We start from the raw sequence: 23108 nt of genomic DNA, 5'->3' as shown, positions 1-23108 counted from the left end.
ACAAAGCGTCCCCTCGCCAACTTCGGCACTTAACTTCCATCAGCCGGTTCACATCTGACATTCAACATGTGTCCGACAAAGACAACTTAGTCGTTGACGCTTTGTCCCGGATATCTGAGATCAACATCCCAGCCGCAGTCGGTTTTTCGGCAATCGCTGTGGCCGAAAAGGATGACGCAGTTCTTCAGAGTCAGCAATCGGAATCCAAATAAAAGTTAAAGGAGTTCCCTATCTTCGGCTCGCATTCCACTATCTACTGCGAGATCTCTGAAAAGAGACCTAGGCCATATATTCCGGCCGCTTTTCGTAAAAAAGTTTTTCGTCCGTGCACGATCTTGAGCATTCTCGCATTTGGCAACGAATCGGCTAGTCTACTATCTCTGGCCGTCCATGAATAAGGACGTGAACTTTTGGGCCAGAGTGCATCGCATGTTAAAGTGTAAGGAAGTTGGTGTATTCTCAAGGCGCTTCCACACTATTCACCTCGAGATTATAGGCCCTTTACGAGACGCGCACGGCTGCAAGTACCGTCTCACGATCATTGATCGCTTTACGCGGTGGCACAAGCACAGTCACATGCTGAGGCCTTGTGTCGAGAGTGAATTCCGCGCTTTGGTGTTACCGCCGTCATCATCCAGACCAGGGATTGCAACTTGAATCTACTCTCTCCTCGGAGCTCGGAAAGCTCTTGGGATTCAAACGTCAGCGGACAACCGCATACCATCCGTAGTTCAATGGGATCCTCGAACATTGGCACCGGACGCTGAAGGCAGTCATAATGGCATGCGACGAGCCGTCTTGGTCTTGCATTTCGTTCTGCTTTGCCTCCGTATAGCCATCCGCGAAGAGTTTGCTGCCAGCCCTGCTAAGCTGGTGTACGGGGAGAGCCTTCGACTCTCTGGCAACCTAGTCCTCGACAAAAGAGACCGGATTGTTGCGCCTACTGCGAGAGGCAATGCTCCAATTAAAGTCACCTCCGCCATCTCGTCACGCGCAACCAGTGGTCCACACCTCTTGGGAACTTGAAGTTTGTTACCATGTTCTGATGAGGACTGATGCCCTTTTGAAGTCGTTACGGGGGCCCCTATAAGGCACTCGAGCGCAGGGAGCACTCGTTCAGTCTGGACGTCGATGGTAAGCCCAAGAGGATCGATCTACTTGGACAGGGTGAAGTCTTTCTTCCAGGAAGTAGACGGCACTGAAAGGCAGTGAGACCGCCGTGTTCGTTTCGACGTCCGCCAGTCGACCGAAGCCGAGTAGCCTCGCCGCGGGTCCTCTCGTCGACACCCCAAGGTTTCAGTTGGCAGCGCACTGGAAGAGGGCGCAACCTACCACGAGGCCGATTTGAAAGAGCGGAACTACTTTACACGGAGTAATCGTTGTGGAGTGAAGTAGGTTTTGCCATTTAGAAAGTAGGCCATGCTTTTTTATAAATTGAGATTTTAAAAATAACTGATTGAGTGAGAAGGCATGTAAGAAGAATGTAACAAGACTTACCTCTGCAACGAATAGGTTCCACGAATTCCGAGATACTTTTCGCGACATTTTCGATCTCTTTTCGCTTTTGCGGTTTCAATCCGAAAAGTACTATCACATTCTTGTCTTTCCCGGCATGATAGACTTTTTGATGTGTGATCACGTTGTATTCTTCACATGACCGATAAAAACAGTAGGCGCACTGATAGATCTCGTTTTCATGTTCCTTCAATACATGCGCCACTAATCTACCGGCATTCGGAGCGATCTCACTGCAGTAGCAGCATTCCCGCCATGACTGGTCTGGTTTTCGCTGCCTGAAGTGGTAGCTGGAGTGATTCAGGAATTTGTGGGAAGTGTTCGAAATGAAGTCACAGTCGTTTCCCATACACTTGAATAATACGCAAAGAGTTTTTTCTTGTAGTAGCGTTTCAATGGAGTGTTCCGATTTGGTGCAGGAAGTTTTGCACCAAGGCTTCAACCGACACTTTCCTGGTAAATGATTCTGCAATTCTCCGGATGAGTCTATTGATGCCTTGGGGGTTGATGTAAGAGCGCTGGTCGGACTGTCTCCAACAGCAGCTGGATCAGCGATACTCATGACTTTTGCAATTTTCAACGTCGACATAGCGGGAGATGTCGGATTCGAACCAGATTGTATTAGGATTCCTGGCGAACCACCTGAGAATACTTGTTTTATAACTATCGGTAAGTTTGTTTTATCTTTGGTTTCCTGCGTGGAAGATACTCCCAATGGTTTCCAAATATCTGACGCTTTGTTTAAGGACACTGCACTTGCTATTTTGAGAGGAGGCGGCGACAAGGGCTTATTGAGCGTAATAGGCTTTAAAAGACTTCGGCTTTTAACCTCTTTTACAGAATCAGATGAGCTTTCAGTCGAACTAGGAATCGAGATCACACTGGATTTATTAATGTGCACATCCTGCATGTGGTTCAGCTCAGTCACGAGTTTCATATCTTTTTCATTGGTAATTTGCTTGGCACAAATGTGACAAAATCCGTTCCAAATTAACGATGGATGCTCAAAAACCACATGATTTTCTAGCCCCTCCGGAATGTCTGCGTAAAGGAAAGAGCATCCTTCAACCAGACAATGGTATTTAAGTGTCTTCTCATTCTTTCGACTGAAGCCTAGTTTGTTGATTCTTTGCATTCCAGTTGCTTCCGCTTTCTTATGATCAACCTTATCATCTTGAGGTTTGCCAAGATTAGAGGAAGTCCCACTGGTGCTACTGTTAGATGGCTCTGTTTTGTTTTTCGACTGTGGTTGGACGATCGACGCGTAGAGCCGACTAAGCGTTGCATAAATTCGTTTGTTTTTCTTCAGCTTGTTATCCGAAGTAGAACTTTTGGGCTCGGTCTCTAAACAGGACGGAGAGGGAGGCGTTTCGATATCTTCCCAGTCATCGTCGTCATCTATGGTGTTGACTGTATTTGTCTTGGCTTCTTCTGTTTGTTTTTGAAAAACCTTCTGCTCTTTGCTATCATTCGTTGTGGTTGATTCCACCCGAGTAGAACCCTCGGGTTTGGCATCCTCCTCGCCATCAGATATTATTATAACGTCATCGTCCGAATCCTGACTCTTTGCCACAGCTTCAACGTCGTTATCTTTCGATATATCCATAGAAGTGTTTTCATTCTTTGGCGGTTCATCCGGTTTCTGCTGCTCCGCTTGAGGTGACAACCGGTTGAAACGCTCTGAAAGGCGCTCCGCCATTGACTTGGGTTTCTCTGGTGAAGTTATATTGGATGTATTTTCAGATGAGTTGCCGCTTGATTGAGCTGACGCATTTTTCAGGCGTTCGGTAATACGATCGGCCACCGACATCGTCGACTGTCTAGGGGGTGAACCTCTTGCATTGAACGAAACATCTCGCATAAACTGTATAATGTTTGTATCCAGATTTATGTCGTTCTGTTCGTTAGGAACAAACACCTCCAGATTTTGTTCGGCATCTGTAACCACATCTAAGGCTAATCTAGCCCGTTTTGGACCTCTCTCCCCTAAAGCCTGTGATATCGACGACCCCGACCTCGCCTTGCCATCCACTTGTGGAACGTTGGTGCAATCAAGCAGTATAACTTTCGTGATCATATCGTCTCCGGAGCAATCATGTTGCTTCTGCAAATGTTCAGTTATGCTCTGCGAGTTCATCTGGATGTAATTGCATTTCTTGCAAATGTAGCCATACACGCACTTCGCCAAGCCAACGAACGACCGCAGTCGTATCGGCTGAGCCCTGGGACATTTCTTCTGAATGTGCTTCATTATTTCCGTTTTGAAATTCAACATGCGACTACATTCCGAACATTTGAACGTATATTCGCCGGTATGAGTCCCGAAGTGATCCACCCAGCCAACCCGGGTGAATGTATTTTGAATTTCACAAAATGGGCAGTCGTACATGTATAAAGTTTTATTGGGGGGTTTCCGCATTGATCCAGTTGCCTTGTTACCTTCGTTGGCCAATAATCGAGCTTGGCTTTTCGGCGGCAGACGCGATATAAACACCTCAGATTGAGGATGAGTGTGAATGTAATGGTTGGGCATGTGACGCCCAATAAAGGGACACAAAACACACTTGGAAACATATTCACTGAGTGAATGCATGTCTGGATTATCGTTCTTGAATTCGCCTTTGCTGGTTATGCTGACCGGCTTTGCTTTTGGCGGGCGGCCACGTCCACGGCGGAAGTTAGTTACCGCGACGGTTTCGTCTTTCTCAATTTTGCTATCACTTTCATCCAATTTAACTTCGGGTTCTTGCTTTGTATCTTCTTCAGTTTTAGTCGCTTCTATCTGAGCGTTTGTATCGGCTTCAGATTTTGTCGAACATTTCACGTCCGCTTTGGTCTCCTCTTCTTTGACCTCTTTCTTTTCAATCGCCTCCTCCTCATCTTTGCTCCCCCCTGGCAAGTCCAATAATTTATCAGATTCTATCTCACTTTTTTCTGCAACTTTTACAAGCGATGAAGCTTCTATGCCTGCCCCAGCCCCTACCACGATTTTCAAAACCTCCTCTTCACCTTCGCTCACCTTAGGCTCTTGCTTCTTTCGTATTTTCCGTTGGGACAGTGGCATATCATCTTCGTCGTCCTCTTCTATTTGCTCAGCAGTCATTTCTTCTTCGCCGTCTTCCTTTTCGTGGTCTTCTTCCTCAATATTCTCATCTGCGGCAATTTTTCGAGGTCGGCCTCTACCTTTTTTGCGTCTTCTGTTTCCTCTCCAGAACACGCTCGTTTTTTTACGCTTTGGTGTTTTCGGTGTTTGTGGCTTAACCGCAGGCTTTGCTACAGCCTTGTTCACAGGTTTCGGAGCTGCTACAGGAGCAGGAGCCGGAGTAGGAACAACTGCTTCAGATTCAATTTCGCCTTCCTTTTCAGATATTGCTGAGCACATCCGCCGACCTGTGGCTGTTAGCACGCCCTGGCAGATGAACATGTCTCGGATATCATCATTGAGCCGGTCGAGCTCACTTTTCTTCTTTTTAGGCTTCGAAGTATCCTTTGCAGAGGCTTTCGAAGTATCCTTTGCAGAGGCTGCCGGAGCAGCTTCAGTCACATTTTCCTCGGCAGTAGTTGTCGCTTGCTCATCATTTGGCTTTGAATCTTCAGAGCAAAGAATCTCTTTGACTTGTTGAAATTTGGCCGTGTCCAAAACTTTTTCAAGCATGGTAAGAACGGAATTTGTACTCATTTTCGCCGGATTGAAGAGGTTAAGCAGGAAGCCTTCAAGCCATTCTTTTGTTATCTCATCTTTTTGCTGATTTGAAGTACTCGCGCTGGGGGTTGCTTCTGGTTCCGAGGGAGCTTGATCTTTTTCGTTTTCGGCCATCTCTTCTTGTTCATGTTGCTGAGCTTTTTTAGCGCTAGCCGAAGGTCTACCTCTACCACGAGTAGCTTTTTTCGTAGTTTTCGGTTCTTCTGGCTCCAGATCGTTTGTGGTTGTGGTGCTGCTCACTGCACATTCTTGAGAGTTGTCCTCAGTGGACTTGTTCAAAGATTTCTTTGAAGTCCTAGGCGATGCGTTGGTCGATTTCGGCTTTATAGGACTGAGTTCGAAGGCCGGGTCGAATCGAGCGGAGCCTCTTGTGCGGCGCTTACCCTCGATGATGTTCTTGCTTGATATATCGCTATTGATTATTGTGTCTGGCAGCTCTTCACTTCCCTCTTCATTGTTTTCAGTTTCTAATTCAAGTTCAGGAGCTGTGGTCGATTGATTTACATCACTTTGTTTTGGTTCAGCTTCTTCAGGGGCCCCCTCTTCCTTTTCTTTCCTAGGCTTGGCAACTGTATCCTTTTTCACTACTTTTACAGGCACTTTTTCCTTTGGAACGTCACTCTTTCGTTTCCTTTTGCCTTTTGGCTCAATAGGCGTTTCAGCTTCATCGACCTTAGACTCATCACTTGGCTCTATAATATTTTCGGTAGAGGATACATCTTCTTTCTGAAGTTTTCCTTGCGAATCTGTTTTGCCAGAAACCACCTTACTGGGCGCCGAAACATTTTCCTCAACCGAGAGTTTTGGTTTTGATTTTGCTTCCGACTCTTCTTCGTGGTTGACTAAAGTCTTAACTGTTTTCTTCGGAGCAGGATGAGCCTTGTCATTATTTTTATTCTTGTCCTTTGGCGCCTCGGCCGAATCCTTAACAACTTTCTGTTTAACTTCCTTTTTCTTGGGAAAAATAAATTCATCCGAATCATCATCGTCGTCCCAGTTCTCACTCCCAGCTCCAGAGAAATCGGAATCCTCAGCGCTGCTTGCTGTGCTTTCTTCCGGTCGCGACTTTGTTTGTGACACTTTAGCTTTGCTGGGCACACTAGCTTTACCAGCGCCGGCAGTGGGTTTCTGATTTTTATCAGTGCTGCTTCCAACATGGTCTTTCTTGTTACTACCTGGACCTGTTGATTTTTTATCTTTGCTAACGGACGAGGCTTTCTCCCTGTCGTCGGACTGACCATCTTTCGGAGTGTCTTGAGGCTCTTTACGGATCTTCGGAATCTTAAACCCTTGAACACCAACTCCCCCATCTTTTTTATAATTCGTGTTTCGATACATAGTATCAAGGACATTAGGGGCAGCCGCCTCTGTCGGGAAATCCATGGGCTTTACAGTTGTCTCCAGTGGACTGTGGTTCATTCCGTAGTTTGATTGATCCTTCTTCGCATCCCCGATTGGTTTTTTATTCTGAGTTCTTTCAACGGATTGTTTGAACTTGCGATATTCCCCGTAGGTGCGCGGTTGCGGCGGAAGCTGTTTGAAACGATTTGCCACTGGACTCATGAATGGATTCGAATGGATCAAATTCTGAGGCATATGCATTGATGCAGGTTGTTGGAAGTTCCCAAAAAATTGTTGGTTGCTACCATAATTTGGACTGTTGTGATTATCAGTCATTGCGTGGTTGAGTTTCGGATCCATGAAATTAGCCATTGGAGACATAGGGCTAGAAATATTCGCCATTGGACTTGGTAAGTTCCCGATTGGAGAGGGCATATGCGGAGAACAATTGTTCCCAGTCGGCATCATCGATAGCTGCCGTCGTAGTCGTGGATCTGATGGATTTACGCTTGGCAAGTGATTTATTCCACGATGATCTTCATTCCTTGACATTCCCTGTCCATGCTGATCGTATTCATTCAGCTTTGCAGCAGGAGCCTCACGCCTAGGGTGGGGGTTGTATTTGTACGCTAATCGAACTGGTGCTTCTACAGGTTTTGGCTCGTTATAATCTTGCTTTGGCGACTCCACAGGCTGCGGTATATTCATATCCCTTTTAAATCTCGGATCAACTCGATTCACGTTTCTTGGGTCCATTCTAGCAGGAGGGATTTGATCTATGGGTGCAGCATTAGAAATTGCAAAGTTCCGTGGATCTGGTCTTGGGTCAAATCTAGGATCTTTGTGGTGATCAAATCGAGGATCAACTCTTTGAGGTGGAAATGGCGGAGGAGCTGGCTTAGGAATCGGAGCAGCAGTTGGTAGAGGAGCAGCCGCTACCATTGGAGGCGGAATAGGCGCGGGAACTGGGGCAGGTATGGGGGCGCTAACTGGAGCAGGAACAGGCGGAGGCCCGGACTTAAATTCAGAATCATCCATTAAATCTTTCAGATCATCCAAAGTGAGAGGCGGACTTTTCAACACATCCGAAGTGAAGGTATTTCTGACCGTCTTCAAGCGTGGTTTCGGCACAACATAACTGCTCTGATTTTGATATTTTGATGCAGTAGGTGTAAACGGCGGCAAACTCTCGTATTTTTTCCTCAACTCCTCTTCATACTGTCTATTGCGATCACGATTCGGTGAACGCCGTCGGAATAATTCAGGGCTTCGTCTAGAACTAGATGGTTTATTGTTATCCCCGCTTTCTCTCCGATGATCACTATGTGAGCCGACAGAATTTCGACCCCGATCGAATAATTTCCCATCGTCATGGTACCGTTTGTAGTTGCTATCATTTAAGGAATCTAGTGAACGCTTGACTGTCGGTGGCGGCGGAGTTTGCCTCCTTTCCGTTGGAATCACAATCGGATTGTGATTCTCAAGGATTGGATCGAATTCTGAGGGACTAGCAGGCGCGGCTATATCATCATTACTCTGTGAGGAATCATCATTGGTATTTATACTTGAAGTCGTTGGAATCGATGAGGATTGTGGAAGAACGTCAGTCTGAACAACGGAAATTAACGTGATTCAGTAAAGACATTTTAAGGACATTCAAAGCTGACTTACCTTTTCTATTTTTTGGCAAAGTTTGACGAGGACTGTTTCGCATTTTTGTAGGGTTTCGAGTTTTAGCCTGTCAAGGATTGGAGAGACCGTTGAGGTTTATTTTTAAAACATTTTTAAAATTAAGGGTTTGACTTACTTTTTGTCTTTGTTGGTCAGTAGACCGTAGAGCATTTGAACTTTATTCAGTTGAGATTCACGTCTATCATCTTTATTGGCTTTCAATTTTTTTATGAGCTGTTCAAGGAATGGAATATATTTTTGCATTTCCTTCACTTTCTGCTCGTATTCTTGGTCCGCCATTTTGATGGATGATTTTTATTTCACCTAGAATATTGGGAAAAGTTACAATGTTAATGATTTCAAAAGAGCAGCAAGCAAATTTGCGGGTTTTCCCTGTAAAGGTATGGGGGAGGTGGGGATGAGTAGCTCGGCTCTCGGAAATTCAGTTGACATGGAGAGTTTCGCGGATTCAAAACATGGTTTCTGTGTAAAACCTCAGCATAAAAATAATGATTCGTGCAGTTTTTTTTTATTACCAATTTGGGACTGAATTCAGATTGCGCCTCATATTAACCATCAAGAGCTCCGATGCCGTGCGAAATCTCGGGAAGTTCAGCATAGTGTGCGTCCAGGCCAAAGGGAATGTCGAAACGTTGATCGACCGAGAGAAGGTTGGTTTCTCGATTGCCTGCTTTGGCCATATCAACACCCTGCAAGTCATTTTAGAACAATGTTTGAAGTTTATATCTTCGCTTCGTCTACTCCTCATTGATTTCGAGAAGGCTTTCGGCAGCATGAACAAGGAGTTTCCCCGGCATGCTCTACGCTGGAGGGACATTCCGGAGAAACTAATTGCTATTTTCATAGCGTACGACACGTGTTGCACCAAGGTAAAATCTCAGAGGAATTTGAGGTCCAAAGCGCAGTGCGTCAGGTTCAATCTTGTCTTGTTTTTTCTTCTTGTTATCGGTGATGTTGGCGATGCTGCCTTGCCCAGGGGACGTGCAGTGGAGGAGTTCCATAGACAATGAGATCTTTCTTCAAACATCTCGGCTACTCTGACGACATCGGTTTACTCTCGCACTTAGTCATCGACCTCGGATAAATGGCAAGTAGAGTCAAACTGAAGATAAACACCAACAAAATCCAGGCTTCAATTTGACTGGACATCACACTCTGCCTATCGATATTAATGGGCAGAGGTTTGAAGGCGTCGATCAATTTGTATATCTAGGACGTGTCGTTTCTGACGACGGCGGAAGTGTTTTAAACCCGGTACTTTTCAACCTGTACGCAACTTTGCTTCACTCCAAACTCAATAACTCAACTGACATCTACCAATACGCAGATGACTTCATCATCCTTGCTATGGGGACAAGAGATGATCAGGTGGATAGGTTACTACAAAAACAGGTTGATCTTTTTGTGAATGAATGTGACACCCTGAAATTCCCAGTGAACAGAGATAGGTTTAGCGTTATTGCTTTTAGGAGACATAATAACAAACCATGTAAAATTTTGGTAGATCAGTCCCCTCTAAAACAGATACTGGAGATTACATTTCTAGGCAGGACAATTACGAAATTCCTATCCCTGAAAGATCACGTCAATAATACAATCATAAAGGCGAAACAGGCTTCGACGGTAGTAAACTTTTCCACAGGGGCTTAAAACCTGAGAGGGCCGTAAAACTGTTTAGGACTACTGTGATACCAGTGCTTGATTATGCTGCTGCCTCCACGATCTTGATGCCCAAATACCTGGACAACAGTATAGCCACGATTGTGGCGTCTCAGTTGAAAAGATGCTTAGGTTTAACTAAATCTTCACCGCATCATGTAACCCATGCTCTTTCGGACAAACCCCCCCCCCCCCCCAAATCTGGCACCATCCCGCTTGTTTTTCGATGCAGATATGCAGAAGAGTCGAAGGATAACTTCCGAGAAGAGGTGGACGTTATTTCACGCGCAGTGTGTTATCGACTTTTTATATTTTCTAGCCCAGATTTCTAAAGATTTTACTCTGTTTTCTGACATTTTTAAGCTTCATACAACGTAATAGCCATATTGGCGGATCTTCTGGATTCCTCTAACCGCTCGAAGTGTACCATTCATTTTGAGACTGTATCGGTACGCTAGGAGGCAATGTGGTTAGCATTGTGTTCACCCAAGATTATTACTACGATTTTACGTAAGTACTCATTCACAGTTGTGTCGACTGGTATTCAGCCTACGAGGGTTGTCCCAAAAGTACCCGACGAGGCATAGAGATGGCGGTAGTTGTTTGAAAAGTCACACTGTATTAGAAAGTACTCAATTTATCAGGTATACGTTTCAAGTTTGAAGGCGCCACGTTGTTTAGTATTTGTTTGGCAGTCATCAATATTGAACGATTTTATTTAAAAGGCCTCAACAAAACCAATCTGAAAGATGAACTACATTCTACTCTGAGTGAGGCTGCTCCTTCGTTTACAACAATAGAACATTGGGTAGAAAAGTTTAAACGAAGCCCTACAAACTGCTAAAACGAGCCTCGTAGTGGTCGCCTAAATCAGGTAACGACTCCAGAAATGATGAAGAAAATCGACACAGCGGTACTGGGTGATCGTCGGATTAAAAGTGTACGAGTTAGAAGACATAGCAGGCATTTCAAAGAGTGTGATACATCACATATTAACTGAAAATTTGAAGATGAGAAAACTGTGCGCAAGATGGGTGCCGTGTTTGCTCACACTCGAGCGTCATGAAAGTGTTTCAATTGAGTGTTTAGCGAAGTTTCACAGGAACAAAGCAGAATTTTTGCACCGTTTCAAAACCATGGATGCACCATTTCACACCCGAGAAGAAAACCCATTAAAACAATGGACCGAAAATGGAGAACCAGCTCCAAAAAAGACGAATACCGTTTCATCTGCATGCAAGGTCATGGCGTCGTTTTTTTGGGATGCGGGTAGGATAGTTTACTTTGACTATCTTGAAAAAGCAAAAACAATCAACGTCAAGTACGAGCCCGAAACGTCTGGGCGAAGAAATCAAGCAATAACGGCCGAATTTGTCTAAGAAGAAGTTGTTGTTTCATCAAGGCTCACAAAAAGGTTATTGCAATGGTCAAAATTAATGAAATAAAGTTTGAGTGCAACCTCACGCACCTGATTTGCCAGATTTAGGCCCCTCGGATCGAACCTATTGAATATCGGCGGAAAAAGTATATAAGGCTGAAAGAAGGTTATGTGGAAAAATACACTTTTTTCCTAAATATTTTTGGTATTTTTGTGAGGCCGGGTACTTCTGCGACAACGGTCGTATAACGTGAGTGGGGTTTGAGCTGAAGCCTTCTTTTGCGACAGCTCAGCGGTGCGGGAGATGTTAAGCTTGACAAATTTTTGGGCAAACTATAAAACAAAAGAGAACCTTCGGAAATTGGATCGGCAGACCCCATAAACTTGTGAACAAGTTTGATAGGTGTTGAAAGCAATTTGAGAGAGGAAATGAATACTAAACTTTATCAATCAAAAGATCATCATTTTATCTACTTTTTTCTAGAATGCATATCACTTAATCTCTGACGTATAGAAAACATTTCGAGTACAAAAACTAGAACTTGGCGTCCGCCTTCTAATGCTGGAAAAAGACAAAAAGCAGATTGAGCTCTTTTTAGAGGAGGCTCTCCACGCCAATCGAACCAACACATTGTCGATGTGGTTAGAAAAATTCACTGAGCTAGTATTTCACTTGCCATTATTGATTTTAACTGGCTACAAAAAGCTAAAAGAGAGCCAAAGCTAGATTGATCTAGGAAGAAATAATATGGTTGCCAGGACCGTTTAACGAAATGTGTTTCAATTCCTTTTATTCCTTCCACTTCTCCTCCACTATTCTACGGCAATTAGCTCTAGGATGGCTTTGCTGTTGCTGGGAGCCCTTTTGAGGGAACGGGGAACCTTTTCCTGTCCCTAGTGTTTCCTGTTCATTCCTTGGTGGAGTATAGGGCATCCACAAAATCAGATTATGCTTTAGTTTCACTTCATCACTCTTAACGCTGTGCAAGTGATAGCTTCACAGCGGCGACACAAACATTCATGACGACTGGGATTCGAACCCCGAGCAGCGAGATTGGGAGGTCGAAGCTCTACCCCCTCAATCATCACGCCGTCCCTTGGAAAGACTTTAAATTACTAGCATTTTCGAACAAGTAGAAAGAGCAGCATTGCAGAAGATACAGAGGCTGGAAGGTCTGTTTCCATGGGGAAACGGTGAGAGTGATAACATGTTACGATGACTAATCATTTCATCCAAGAAAGGTGGAATTTCGCCGACTGTTAAAGGTTTGAGAATCATGACGAAGTGATCCTTCTATCGGGAGGCGGAATAGATAACAGATATTTTACAAGAACTGGTGCTGGTGTGATTTTTTGGAGAAATGTTAACAATAAAATATATAATTGTACTGACGAGTCAAGCTGCAAAATTGTTTATTTGATAGATAGTTGAAGTGTGCAGAGTATTTCTTATAAACATCCGAAAAAGGAAAATTTTGTCCCAACGAAGCAGCATTTGCGGGAAATTTTGCTATACCTTTGTAAATTGAAAAAGGATGCCACTGAAAATTGTAGATTGTTTGTCCAAGCTTATGGCCACTATCCACCATCGGGAAGCAGATGCAGGCAACGATTTAGCTGATTCAAAAGTGGCAATTTAGCGTTTGCGATTAACCACGACGCGATGCAGCAAAAAAGCTTGAATACGAAAAACTGGAAACGTTACTCCAAGAAGATCCGTGCCAAACTCTGTAGGAGTTAGCAGAAGCGTTAAATTTTGTTTCAGGGACAATTGGATAACTTGGATTCGTAAAAAAAAGGAAATTTTGCACCGCACCAGTTGACCGGAAGACAGCAAAAAAGGCGATTAGCCACTTGTGAAAGGCTCCTTGAAAGACCCAAAAAGAAGTCAATTTTGTATCAAATAATTACCATTGATGAAAAGTGGATTCACTATGACAATCCAAAGTGGAAAAAGCAAGAGTGAACCCAGGTGAACCGTTAGCATTGACACCAGAACGAAACATACAAACAGAGAGTATCCACTTTCGGGCGATATTGACATTCATAGTCTCAATTTTCAAAGCAACAACTTTGTTAGTAATAGTGCGACTTCTACCAAACTTGGTAAGATTATGCTGTACATTATAGCCTACATCACTGCAATTTCGTGGATTCTAGGATGAACTTAAGGGGGGTTTCTAGCCGATTACAACAAATTATAGTAACATACTATTATTAACTTTATTTGAAAAGATATCGGTAGTGGCAGCCTCCTGATTTTTTTTCAGATTTTTCGGTTTGGTAGTTTCTGAAAATGGCCCCCTTAAAGAAATGATCACTTTCAACCCCTCGCACTCCCCACCTTTCAAATAAATGTCAAAATTAAGACCGGCTTCAGAAAGTACTAACCGAGACCTTTAATTTGATATCCCACATGACTATTTGATGAAAAAAAAATTTACACCCCCAAATTCAACGTAAAAGGATGTAACTCACTGAGCGTTCACAGTTCCCACCTTTCTACCAAATTTGGTGTCAATCGCTATAGCCGTCTCCGAGAATAATGCGTGTGACGGACAGAAAGACAGACAGTAAATCGATTTTAATAAGGTTTGTGTTTACACAAAACATTAATAAAAAACGAGGGAAGACCAGAAAACCTATCCTTATCCTTAATATAGACCGATGTAACTCACTGCATGCGTGGGTGTTCACAGTTCCAATCTTCCCAAGAAAATCTCGCGCCAAACGGTACAATGATTTCTGAGAAAAGTGCCTGTGACAGACATTGAACCGATTTCAATAAGGTTTTGTTTACACAAAACCTTAAAAAAGACCTTTCGGGGACTAGCGATGCTTACGGTGGCCAGAAACCCTAACAAATTTGACGACGCCTTTGCACCGAGATAGCTGAATCCATATATCATGAATTTACCCTTGTCTCAGACAATAACCGCCTGTAAATGAACAACTACTGAAGAAACAATTAGTTAGTAGTTATAGGGTTTGCGCTAAATTTTTCTACCCTTCCTCATAATTAGAGCCAAAGAAGAAGAAAAAAAAATTCCTGAAACGATTTAAGTACGATTATCAGAATATGCTATTTGCTGATTTAGTTTCTTTTTTTTTAATAAAGCTTGATTAAGAAGCATCACATTTTGTGATGTCGGAAGTTCGGAGATAGTGTTCCTCCATTTGGTGTGGGCTGCAGGTTAGATTATACCCAAATCCCTAGGTCCTAGGCCCTAGGGTTTTATTGAAATATTACGTATTTTTGAATCACCACAGAGGCACTAGGCATTGCCTCAACTCTCCTATGACTAAGAGTACTTCCTAGGTGTTATTCGCTCCTTTCCCCTTGTGTTCGGCAAAAAATTTATAAAACTCGGAAAAGAGATTTTGATTCAAACAGATACAGTGGAATCCCCATAATTCATACTTCCGAAAATTTGGAATATTTAAAATGTATTTTTCCCTTCTCGCTAGTGTTATTTGCATATACCGATAGCTCGGGAACCACTTGTTCCCTTCATCCATGCTATAAGTTCTTCTAGGACTGATGAAGGGTACAGGTCCGTGTAGCATTGATGATGAGAACAAGTTGTTTCCCGAAATATCGGTATATGCAAGTACTTGTAGCACGGATAAAGGGACCAAGTGACTCCCGAAATATCGGCATATGAAATAAAAGAACACCAGCGAAATAGTAAAAATACAATTTCAAATTTCTTCGCAGGTAACATCGCAAGATTACATTTAGGTCGTATTTTCGGCTAATTCGTGCCGATCCCGCAAGTTAATTTTCTTTGTTTTGTACTCCCTATAGTTCGGACCAAACCGTCAATCATTTAAGGATAAGGAGTATTCAGGATTCTGTTGTTTTGAGAAAATGACTAGCATAGATTATCCTTCTTTTTCTTCAGCCTCTGTCCCGATCACAAACGAGGTGGGTTCGTCGTGATCGGTTTTGCCATTTGGTTCTATTAAATGTCTGATCTGGATGCAATTGATCATGCAGGCTTTTAAATCCCCATTCAGCGTATCAAGTCACCGGCTTTGTGGTCGCTTGACATGGACTTCGATGTTCAGACCAATCTTGGCAAGTGAATTCTTGTTAGCGATTTTATCGTACAGAGAAAATGACTAGCATAGATTGACAATATATATATAGGATATTGTGGATCCTGCTGCCAGTTATGTATAAAGAATTGATAGTTCAATAAAAAAGAATATTGAGATCTGGCTTTAAGTCAGCTACAGTCAGCAGGATACATAAGGACATGATGGGTATCTAGAAGTGACAAACCGAGAAAATGAGGGAAGGGTTCGGACGTTTTTCGTCAGTTGTGCTTGGCTGAATTGTGAGTTCTTAGATAAATAAAATAAAAGCCTTCGTTTCCTTATGATGAACGCGTCCAGAAAGGAGGGAGGGGCAACTGTATTGGCAATTAAAAATAAATACACCGACAAAAGGAGGCACTGGCTATTATTTTGTTTATTAATAAACGAGCAACGGAATTCGATAAAAATTTCTTGATCATGATAACGTATTGACAATTGACGCGAGTCTAGGTTGTTTTTGGAATCACCGCAGAACAACGTCAAAATTCCCGTGTATTTTCCAATTATTCAAAAGGGCTGTATCATTACTTTAGCCGGCAATCTAGTTGCGCAAAATGTTTCTGATCAAAGAAGTGAATGTTTCCTTTTGTGAAATGCTTAACAGGCCAGACTTGTTTGCAGTACACTTTTTGAGGTTGTCAAGGTTCCGCTCATGTTTGGATTATTTCTTACGTAAAATCACCACTTCGGGGGAAGGAGGCAAGGTTTCTATTTTTAAGTTTCTGAGGCAGATAACTTATGCTACGTTGATACACTCCATGAACAATTTACCAGATCTACTTTTAAAGGATCACAATATTCTGGAACTTCTACCCAACACCCACTTTTCACAGTTTTACTATTCCCGGATTAGTTTATTTTCGTTAGAGATATTTTTCAGATCCTTGATATTTACCCCAACTGAACTGAGAACTAAAAACCGGTTCAAATCGACAACAAATACTATTTTTTTTCTCATGGAACCGGATAGGCGTAAATCGAAAAAGAACCCAAAATTCAGAATTACGTTGCTGTTCTGCAGCTCGGAGGAACTCTACTTAAATTTAGAGGAGCATGATTAAGGTTCGCACCCTGGTTTATCGGAAAAGTGTGACAGAGAGGCCAATAGCACTACATGAAGATGATAAAACAACAATGGTTCGTTGGCTCCTCGCCTGGGCTACGTGACTTCATTGAAACACACATGGATGTCGGGAAAATACGAGTTCATAAGGTTGGACGCCATGTTCCAAAAAGAAAATTAATAAATCGACCGCATCTCCCATGATTTACATGATATTCTCGAAAAATCCGATCCTGGAACTACCAATCCTTTGCTCCTATCTGAACACAGATGTAAGGGATGGAACTGAATTTTTCTCGAGCCAGAGCACATTTCTAATGACTACATTTCCTCCATGGCGACATTATACCTTCTCACTTTTTGGGGGGAACATGGCTACGAAAAACGCACACTGAATTCATAAAACGAACTGTGCAACCTCGTTCTGGGTCCGCTTGGGAAGTGACCAAGTAGCCCCAATAAATTGATTTTCGACCCCATATAAAAGTCAAGGCGGATTGTCACCTACTTGCCAAACTCGTACCGAATGCATAGATACCTTATCTACCACAAAAATGTATCTAATATGGTGCACACCTTTTTATTGGTCGATCCGCTCGAACAAGAACACGAAAAAGTACGAGTCAACTCTAGATGTAACTTTTTTCTCGTATGTATTTTTTCAGATTCTCCCAAGACAAAATGTCGGCTCTATTTCCCACAGGCAGGCAGGTCACAAGATTTTTAATTAAGGTTCCATGTAGCGTCCTCCTTTGTGCCTTTTCTATCTATTAAATGCCACTCTCCTGTATCTGTACTTGTCCGCAAGTTTTCCACGTTTTCATAGTTTTCCAAGTCGCCTCATTTTTCCACGATTTTAAAGCAAATAATTGTCTTCACGTTTTCTAGTTTGCGTCGTTTGGGGGAACGAATGCTCGCAAGTGAGTCCATTTTTCAATTGTCCGTCAAAAGGCACGAAAAAATATTTAAAACTATACCATGTACGCTCTCGGATTGTTCTTCGCTAGGAACTCAGTAGTTTTTCAATTAATCCTATTCTAAGTGAATAGTTTAGACTCTGGACCGATGGCAGATGGGTGATGATAATTTTTCGGTAATTAGAAAAGATTGTAAACTATTTTCTCTCTCTGGGTATTATTCACACACTGAAGTCTCCGCGTTTATTTTATTGGAAGTAACCAGGTCTGTATTCTTTGCACGCTAGCTATAAAATGCGCCTCGCGCCCTCTCTATAAAGCCCCGGAATGTAGCGGCATCGGCCCTCTCTGCTCAACTCACTCAGCCTCTCACGCGTGAAATTCGGGCATTTCCCTCTCTTTGTACTAAAATATATCCAACATTTGAGAGAGCAAAAAAACGAAGAGCGATAATAGATGGCAGCAGACGAATTGTTCCGGTCGGAGTTACCGTTTCAAGGTGAGTCAAACAGAGCTTTGGTGGTGATGAATCTGAAAGTTAAAAGCTGCAAAAAATATCTATCTTTTGTCAGATGGATCAAGAAATTCAAGGCTGAAGTAGCTCACAAAGTCGAGCAATCTTTGTTTTTGCTGTTCATCTAAGCAGTTTTAGCTACTGGGACAGTCGATGTCAAGCTCTGGGAGTGTTGATGGGGACTCAGTGGCTAATAGTCCTTCCCAAGTACTTCTGCCAACTGAAAAACAGAAGACAACGTTGCTAAGGGCAAGTCATCCTCAGGGGTTTCTTCTGATTCAGAATTACTTTTGTCAAATCCATCTTTTCTAAAGCAGCTGATGTGTTGCTTGGAAGAAAAATAATTTGTATATTTTGTAATTGCAAGTCGCGAGAATGCGCAGCAGGGTTAATTCGACTGACAGATGCCACCACCGGTGTTCTTCGTAGCGTAGTAGGCCTGGCCAAACAATTTAGATTAAGAAAAAAATAACTGAAGATAATTTTAGGAAGTCAAATGCTAGCATTTCACCAAACTGGCTGCATTTCATTTAAGTGTCATTTTTACAGTTGAATTATAACCAACCTTATCATTTTGAGAAAACAGAAATATAATTCGAAATATTAGAAAGAAATTTCATTTATCATTCATTAGAGGCATATTCGTCAACTTCACGAAACATTTAAAACTGCATTGTCTAGGAAAAGTAAAATTTTCCTTTTTTTCCTGCCACATTTTTCGGTTGAATTCCATGAGCCACTGATCCATTAACTCGCGTGTCACCCACGCCTTTCTATTAAAATGCCTAAATATTGGCAACCGCTTAATGTCCATGAAGGCAAATACTCTGGGACGTGCAGCTTTCCCAATCACGAGTAGTTTTTCTTTTTCTCCTACTAAATTAGCGCACAAGAAAACTGTTAACCTTTCTTTGGACAATTTTCCACCGTGACTATTACCTGATTTGACAGCAAGCATTTTGTTGGGTAATGCTCTAAAGAAAATACCTGTTTCGTTGGCATTATAGATGACATGGGGTCTCTAAACAATTAGAAGTGGGGGAAGTTTTTTTGAAAATTGTTTAACGTCTTCTGGATTAACTGCAGAAGCTTCACCAGACATACATCGTAGTGATATGTTGGCCCCATGGTGAAATCTTTGCAGCCAAGTTATTTCCTTGGCTTTCTCTTGAACAATTGGTTCCGATAATGGAGTGCTTTGACTATTTTTCCCTAAATTTATGCCAATCGCTGTATGTGTGGGATTTTTACCCAAAACGTTATTAAAATCGATTCACTGTCTGGAACAGATGGAAACTATGAAATCCCACGCATACAACGAGTGGCATAAATTTAGGTGGAGTTTTTAGGGGGGGGGGGGGAAGGAAAGGGGAGGTTAAAATTTTTTTTTCATCGGATATAGTCGTGTAGGGTATCAAATGAAAGGTCTCGATTAATACTTTCCGCAACTGATATTAGTTTTGTCGTGGATTTCTAAGTGCGCGAGTGAGGAGTCAAAATGTATGCACTTGAAGTGAGACAGGACTCATTTTCGGAAACTACCAAGCCCAAAAATCCGAAAAAAAATCAGGATGGTGCCCTTAAGTGAAATCTAGGCCTCAAAATATGTCCCATTCCGATATCTGTTCAAATAAACTTACTAATAGTATATTACCAACTTTTAGAAATTGACTGAAAATCCCCCTTAAATTCATCCTAGGATTTCCAAATTCTGTACCAGCATAGGGGACAATATTTCGTATACACTTGCCAAATTTCATGGAAATCTGGCCATTAACGCCAAAGTTATAGCAGTTCAAACTTCAATTTCGCGCGAATTTACTACTTCTAAAGCCATGCAAATAAGATGCTGACGTCATAATTAACGACAATAATTGGGAATTGCGTGAAATATTAGATTCGCATTTATGAAGAATCTGCTTCTACCTAGCCCTTGTTAAGGTTTTGTGCAAAACACTTATGTGGAAAATGAGAACTAGGTTTTTTTCTTTATCCTGTAAATATTTTTATTTTTTCCCATGTATGCCGGGAAAAAATAAAAATATTTACGGGATAAGGAAAAAAACCTAGTTCTCATTTTTCAACTTATATACCAACTGTAAAAAACAAAAAAAAAACAATGACACTAATTTCAACTTATGTGGAATTTAAGCCTTCAAAGATGCCCCATTCCGATATCTGCTCTTCTTCTTCTTCTTCAGCCTTTGTCGTGAACGGGAAGCGGAGTCGGCTCGTCGTGATCGGCTTCGCCATTTGGCTCTATCGAATGCCTGATCTGGATGCAATCTCGAGGCTTTCAACCCCATCCAGCGTATCAAGCCACCGTTGTTTAGGTCTGCCTTTTGGTCGTTTACCATCGACTTCGATGTTCAGACCAATCTTGGCAAGTGAATTCTCGTTAGCACGAATTGCGTGACCATACCATCGAAGACGCCTCTCTCGCAATTTTTCCCCGACCGGTGCAAGCCCATAAGGATCACGGATATCCTCATTTCGCATGTGATCAAAACGTGTGACGCCACTAGTCCAACGCAACATATGTGTCTCCATTACAGCAAGACGCCGTTCATTGTCTTTTATAGTCGGCCAACATTCAAAACCATAGAGAGGGGCAGGATGGACGACATTGCGGTAAATTTTAGATTTGAGACGTTCGTTGATACGTCGATCATAGAGAACACCAGTTGTGGAAAGCCACTTCATCCAAGTTGCGTTAATGCGTGAAGCAATTTCATAACGCAGTTCTCCATTGGCTGATAGCGTTGACTCGAGATATTCAAATCGCTCAGTTCTGGGCAGATCACTGCCGCTGACAGTAATTGTGCCTGTTTCATGGGGTTGTCAAAAATTTAGTTTTGTTTAGATTCAATCTGAGATCGTGTTCCTTTGACACTAAGTGTTGTCGTAAAGCATACCAGATGAGTTCGTGTGGCATACGGTCAAACGCTTTCTCTAGATCCAGACATGCAATGTAAAGAGGGCGATGCTTCTCACGGTGTTTCTCCATGAGTAACCGCACAGCGTGTATTACGTCAGTAGTTCCGCACTTTTCGGCTTGATTCACTGTTATTTCAACGATTTCGCGAATACGGTTGTCAAGAATGCGTTTAAAAATTTTCATGGTATGGCTGGACTACTTTTCTTTTTCCATATTGGAACAGTAGTACTTTCTTGCCAGTCAGATGGTGTTCTTTCTTCCTGAATAACCCGGTTAAAGAATTCACTGAGCCACATTGTTGGGTCCCAGCCATTCGCTTTCCAGAGCTCAGATGCGATGTCGTCAGGTCCTGTGGCTTTCCCCGATTTCATTCATTTTATTTCCTTCTCGACTTCAGCTGGAACTGGTCCAAATGTCGGCAATGATTGTGGAAGTGGAAGATGAACAAATTCTTTAGTTGAAATATGCTCGAAGTATTCTCGCCATCTATCCGTTGCGGCTCGACGGATGGTAAGCAAAGTACCGTTCTTGCCATTAACGCAACAGAAATGTTCGATATCTTGTGTACGTTCATTATGGCTTTTAGCAAATCGATACAGATCTCTCTCGCCATCCCGAGTGTCCCGTAAAGTTTTTGTAAAGGTCCGCTCGGGTGATAGCGACTGCTTTCTTTGCTTGCCGGTTCGCATTCTTATAAATTTGCCAATTGGCCGGTCTTTCATCGTCGAAAAATTTGTGGTAGAGGCGTTTCTTTTGACGGACCTTCATTTCAACATCGTCATTCGCAAGCCAAGTATATCGGTTGATGTACCGTTTACCAGGCTTGGTGACCCAGAGGGCCGCTTTGTGGATCGTGTCTTTCATTTGGTTCCTCGATTCTTCGTCACCATTTAATGTACGGCGGGCCAGTGTGTTCCTCACGCTGTTTTATCGGTGGCTTAATTCGCAGGACGGCAATCAATGGCCGATGTTGAGGTGCGATGGTCTCATAGGGAACGGCTGTTCAATCAGTGACAGTGGTAAAATGTCGGCGCCTTATGAGAATATAGTCGATTTGCGTTTTACTGTTCCCACTATAAAATCTAGGAAGATGAGACAATCGTTTTATGAACCATGTGTTGTTCATTTTGTTCGGACTAAATTGCTTACGTTCTGACGCCGTCCATGCGTCAAGAACCCTTGCCCATTTCTAAACAGGACCGGGGCCCGTCCTACCGCGTCGATTGAGGTGGACGCCCTAGTATTTCTCCGACGCTTATGCCTCAATCCGATCATCTTGTTTGTAACGGCATTGTATGCACTTTCTTGGTCGGGCTGTCGCAGTACCTATCACGAAGAGAGATCAGGTAGGATTTAGCATAGTGGAATAACTCCAACTATACTCTGTTTATCTCTTTCTCTGATCTCAGCATTTTAATTTTTTTTTACTGAGGATAGTACAGAGTACGTTGCCTCAAACCCTCCTCCTTTACCTGGGCTTAGGACCAGCATACTATGTTAATAGCTTGTTGTACGTATATATGGTGGAGTTAGACTTAATATTCAATAAAAGTATTAAAAGGCGTTGCAGATGTAGACAAAAAAGTATGTACATATTAACTCGAAAGATATTTTCAAGTCCGAAGAATTGCAAAGCAAATACATTTTTCTTCTTCTGTGGTTGTGTTAGTTAAAGGTCTGTGCCTGTATCAGACATTAGAGAGAGAAATGTGTTTCAGTTATTCTGTATCGGACAAACGTCTGAGCCAGCCTCAGACATCAGACAGTGTGGATCCCACAACATGCAGACAGATTTCTGCATCTGAAGCAAACAGGTGGTTGGGCACATTAGACATATATATAAATTTGTGTGAATCTTAATTCCCTATTTCGGCTTGCAATCGAAGGTCAAAAAAAGCTTGTCAACAACGGTGAAAAAAATGTGAACGGCGGTAAAAGTATAAGACAAATAAGATAAGTATGCCCAAATTTTTGGTAACATACTAAAGAATATAGTAATAGGAAAATGAAAACAAAATTTAAATTTACAATCAAAACAAGTCGGGAAACCGGAAGCTGGGCGCTTCAGGTATGAAAGGTTGTGTGTGTTTTCTTTATAAAGACATTGGAGTGTGAATTTGTCCCATTAGTACGTAACACGTAATATACGTACATATTATGTGAGAATATCCACTTTCGAGTGATACTGACATTCAAAATCTTGAATTTCCAAAGAAGTGACAACTTTCACCTATTATAACTTGTTAGTAATAGTGCGATTCCCACCAAACTTGGTAGGATCAAG

At 42.4% G+C, this 23108-nt stretch overlaps 1 protein-coding gene across 1 annotated transcript in view; it reads right to left on the bottom strand.

Annotated features, from left to right (window-relative positions):
- LOC119656264 overlaps nucleotides 1-17692 on the bottom strand; it is a 97831-nt gene extending 80139 nt beyond the window's left edge. The window contains exons 1-4 of the mRNA XM_038062685.1: nucleotides 17032-17692; nucleotides 8367-8554; nucleotides 8231-8297; nucleotides 1498-8167 (exon numbers count right to left, since the gene is read on the bottom strand). Coding sequence (XP_037918613.1) covers nucleotides 1498-8167; nucleotides 8231-8297; nucleotides 8367-8530 — 6901 coding nt within the window. The 5' untranslated portion in view covers nucleotides 8531-8554; nucleotides 17032-17692. The remainder of the gene's footprint in view (nucleotides 1-1497; nucleotides 8168-8230; nucleotides 8298-8366; nucleotides 8555-17031) is intronic.
- Between the last annotated feature and the right edge of the window lie 5416 nt (nucleotides 17693-23108).

This window comes from Hermetia illucens, chromosome 4 (genome assembly GCF_905115235.1).
Source record: "Hermetia illucens chromosome 4, iHerIll2.2.curated.20191125, whole genome shotgun sequence".
Taxonomy (NCBI): Eukaryota; Metazoa; Arthropoda; class Insecta; order Diptera; family Stratiomyidae; genus Hermetia; species Hermetia illucens.
The sequence above is the reverse complement of the archived record's forward strand: the minus strand, read 5'-3'. Positions and strand labels throughout refer to the sequence as shown.